This window comes from Orycteropus afer, unplaced genomic scaffold (genome assembly GCF_000298275.1).
Source record: "Orycteropus afer afer isolate SDZICR_OR568_19922 unplaced genomic scaffold, OryAfe1.0 scaffold00684, whole genome shotgun sequence".
NCBI classification, from domain to species: Eukaryota; Metazoa; Chordata; class Mammalia; order Tubulidentata; family Orycteropodidae; genus Orycteropus; species Orycteropus afer.
This window is the reverse complement of record NW_006922271.1, coordinates 916,517-919,983: the sequence shown is the minus strand read 5'-3', so window position 1 is coordinate 919,983 and position 3,467 is coordinate 916,517. Positions and strand designations below refer to the sequence as shown.

The window sequence follows — 3,467 nt, the reverse complement described above, 5'->3', positions numbered from 1 at the left end:
CACATGCTAGAGGAAAATAAAATACTTAGAGAATTTTGCTATAAATCATTTTCAAACTTGCCAGTAAGTATTGTATTGAATCAATGAATGACTCATTTTAAAAATACGTGAAATAACTCAATTCCCATCACTCTGGTTTCTCTGCTATTCTCGCATAATTCTCATACATTGATTTTGAAATCACAGCCAAATTTGTCTCAGGTAACCTGGCATATTATTTTCTTGCACTTTTAAGATATGAATGCTTTTTTCATTAGGGAAAATCCTTTCATATTTCAACATATTTTTCTAGTATGTGGCTTCCATTTACCCTTGTAATTATTATTCTTATTGATAGGAATAAAGGACCACAACTCAGCAAAAAGTTTTTATTTACTTTAACTATTAGCACAGTGGTTCTTAAAATATGGTACCCTGATTAGAAACATCAGCATTACCAGGGAATTCATTAGAAATGCAAATTCTCAGGCCCCACCACAGACTTACTGAATTAGAAACTCTGGAGGTGGGCTGAGGTACATCATCTATATGTAAAAAGCCCCCTCCAGGTAATTTTGATGTGTGTTATAGTTTGTAGATGTACACTATTGTATTAGAATTTTACTTAGGCAAAAATGTCTAATGTTATTATAATGTTTAAAGGAGAAATGTGATAATTGTATTTCTTAGTAATTTGTTGTAATTACTCTTTTTATAATATATTTGGGGGAACAAAATAAATTGGAAAAAGAGGGTAGTGAAGAAACAAACTAATGACAGTATGATGCATCACATCAAATAATCAACACACAGTGTGTATAAGAATTGTTCTCAGCACTTTGATGAGCTCTGAAGGTGACAGGAAACAAGCCTAACTTATAGGCTCTGCTTCCTATCTCAAAGGAATGAACATGCTGTTAATAAACTTTTCATCTTGAACAAGAAAAGTACATCACACAAGCAGTGGACATTATTGTATGATGTGCTATGCTTTGTGATTTAGACTGTTAAATGCTTTATGGATTAAAGGAGATAGACCCTAAAGGAATAATGATTAAGTCCTAAAATGTAACTAGAACTGTACTTTATAGAGGGAATCAAACAGAACACTTCAATTTAGGAGAAATGGTAAGTACAGAACCTTGGCAAGAGAAAGAAACATCTAGATAACATTGTTGAAGAAACCTCACAGTGGATTATTGTGCTGATTGATGTAGGAAGGGGGCTAAAAAAAATAAGGTAGGGCTATTGACCTTACATCTATAATTGAGAGAAGGAATCTATGAATGGTTTTATGGACTTCTATTAGACCTCCTACAATTGTCCAGGAAAAAAAAATTGCATATTTATTTGTGTGTGTGCATGTGTTTGTATGTGTGTAAAATGTTAGTTTCTGGAGAAAAGTTTCCTAGCATTTAGTCTGAAAGACGTCACTCTTCCAAAAATATACAAACCAGTGGTATAAAGCTTGAGAACTTAAAGCTTTTATAACTTAAAGGTTATACATTTTGGGGATCTTAAAAGACAAGTTACAGGAACTTAACAACTGAATATATTTAGGCACTAGGGAAAAAATGTAGTTCTCTGACAGTGAAATTTTATTTGATGACAAATTAATTAATTAATTGATTAATAATAGACCAACTAGGAGAGAATTTAATTATTTAGTTAACTAAATTTCAAGTCTTTAACAAGGCCTATCAACAAGTATGAAGACCCTTGTAACCAACCTCTTAAAAGCTCCCTTTACATGTTTGTTTCTAAGTGTATGTATAAGGGGGCTCCACATGGGTGTGATGATTCCACAGATAAGGAACCCCATCTTTCCCCAGTCCTTAGAGGCAATGGATGGTGGTTGCATATAAGTGTAGATAGCAGTGCCATAAAGAGAGCCACATATCCCAAATGCCTTTCGCCTACCTTCTGTTGACCGTATTCTCAACACTGTTCGGACAATGAAAGCATATGATATAAGGATGAGTGTCAGGGGTATTAGAAGGAATGGCACACAGAAGAAGAGTTCAGCCTCATTTGCTGTTGTGTCAACACAGGACAACTTTAGCAAAGCAGGGACTTCACAGAAGAAATAATCCACTGGTTTGTGACCACACAGTGGCATCTGAAGGCTCAAGGTGAGCTGCCAAACTGAGTTGCTAAAACCACTAATCCAGGATACTGCTGCCAATTGGAGGCAGAGCCTTTGGTGCATGATGACTGAGTAATGGAGAGGCTGACAAATAGCTACAAATCTATCAAAGGGCATGGCAGCCAGGAAAAGACATTCAGTGGAACCCAAGACCACGAAAATTAAAAGGTGGACTACACAGCCACCATAACTAATTACCTTCCTGGTGCTGCATATGTCTACCAGCATTCGAGGAACTGTACTCATGGTGCAGCAAAGGTCCAAGAGAGATGGATTGGTAAGACAGAAATATGTGGGGGTATGGAGTTTGGGGTCCAGGTGTGCCACAAGAATTATTGCTAGATTGCCAAAGACAGTCAGGATATACAATACCACGAACACCATAAAAAACAGGAACTCTAACCATGATCAATCTGAGAAAACTAACAGGATGAACTCCCACGGGATACTCTCATTTATCTTATTCATGTTGAACAGTTCAACTCATTGTTCTCTGGAAATAAAAAGCCAGCAGTTCAATAAAGAGTTATTGCCTATGTCAGATAGTTATAATCATTTCTCTGATAATTTATATAAATTAATAGACTGATACTATAAATAATATATAAAACACATTGATAAAAATATAACTTTTTTCCCAAGTATTTCAAGTGAGTTTCTATATTTGTAGCACTATATTAGCAAAGTAAACTTCAAGCAGTTGAAAGTAGAACATCAGTTTCAATGTTTACAGAATTCATCTCTAGATCTGTTGTGTAAACACGCTGTTCTCACTTCTCTCTGTCTAGATATAGCTCCTCTTAGGTAGATGTAGACACAGTTCTGCCATTTGATATTTGTCCTCAGTGTCAATGAGATTTCCTGATTATGTGAATCAGTTAAATTGTTTAAATTCTACATCCTCATTGAGAATATATATGTATCAACAATTATCAGACATATTTGAAAGAGACATACCCTTTTTCTGAGAGTACTCATAGAAGTTGTATAGAATCATTTAATACCATGGAATTTGCAGTCTGACAGGCCTGGGGTCTTATCCCTACCTTCCCAGATTAGTTACCTTGCTCTGGGAATATTTCTTATACTCTAATCTTCATGCTCCTTGTTTATAAAATGAAGACAATGGTATTTTTTTAAGTTGTCTTGCTGTGAACTATAAGTGATTTATTAAACGCACACTTAGCCTCAGGCCTTTAGAATTTCAGGGCAGTGGGATGAAAAGAACTACAGAGACTCTGAGAGGCTCAGAGAGTAATTACTTATGATTTTTAGAACTTTACATTTCAGAGACTTACCAGTAGAAAAGAAAGCAGGCAGTGGTGGCTCAGTGGTAGACCTG

The 3,467-nt window shown here is 35.5% G+C and overlaps 1 protein-coding gene across 1 annotated transcript; it reads right to left on the bottom strand.

Annotated features, from left to right (window-relative positions):
- Positions 1 to 1,666: 1,666 nt before the first annotated feature.
- On the bottom strand, positions 1,667 to 2,593 carry LOC103211002 (olfactory receptor 2B2-like). The gene is given in 1 exon segment (XM_007956908.1): positions 1,667 to 2,593. A coding segment is annotated over 1 exon segment (927 nt).
- Positions 2,594 to 3,467: the final 874 nt, after the last annotated feature.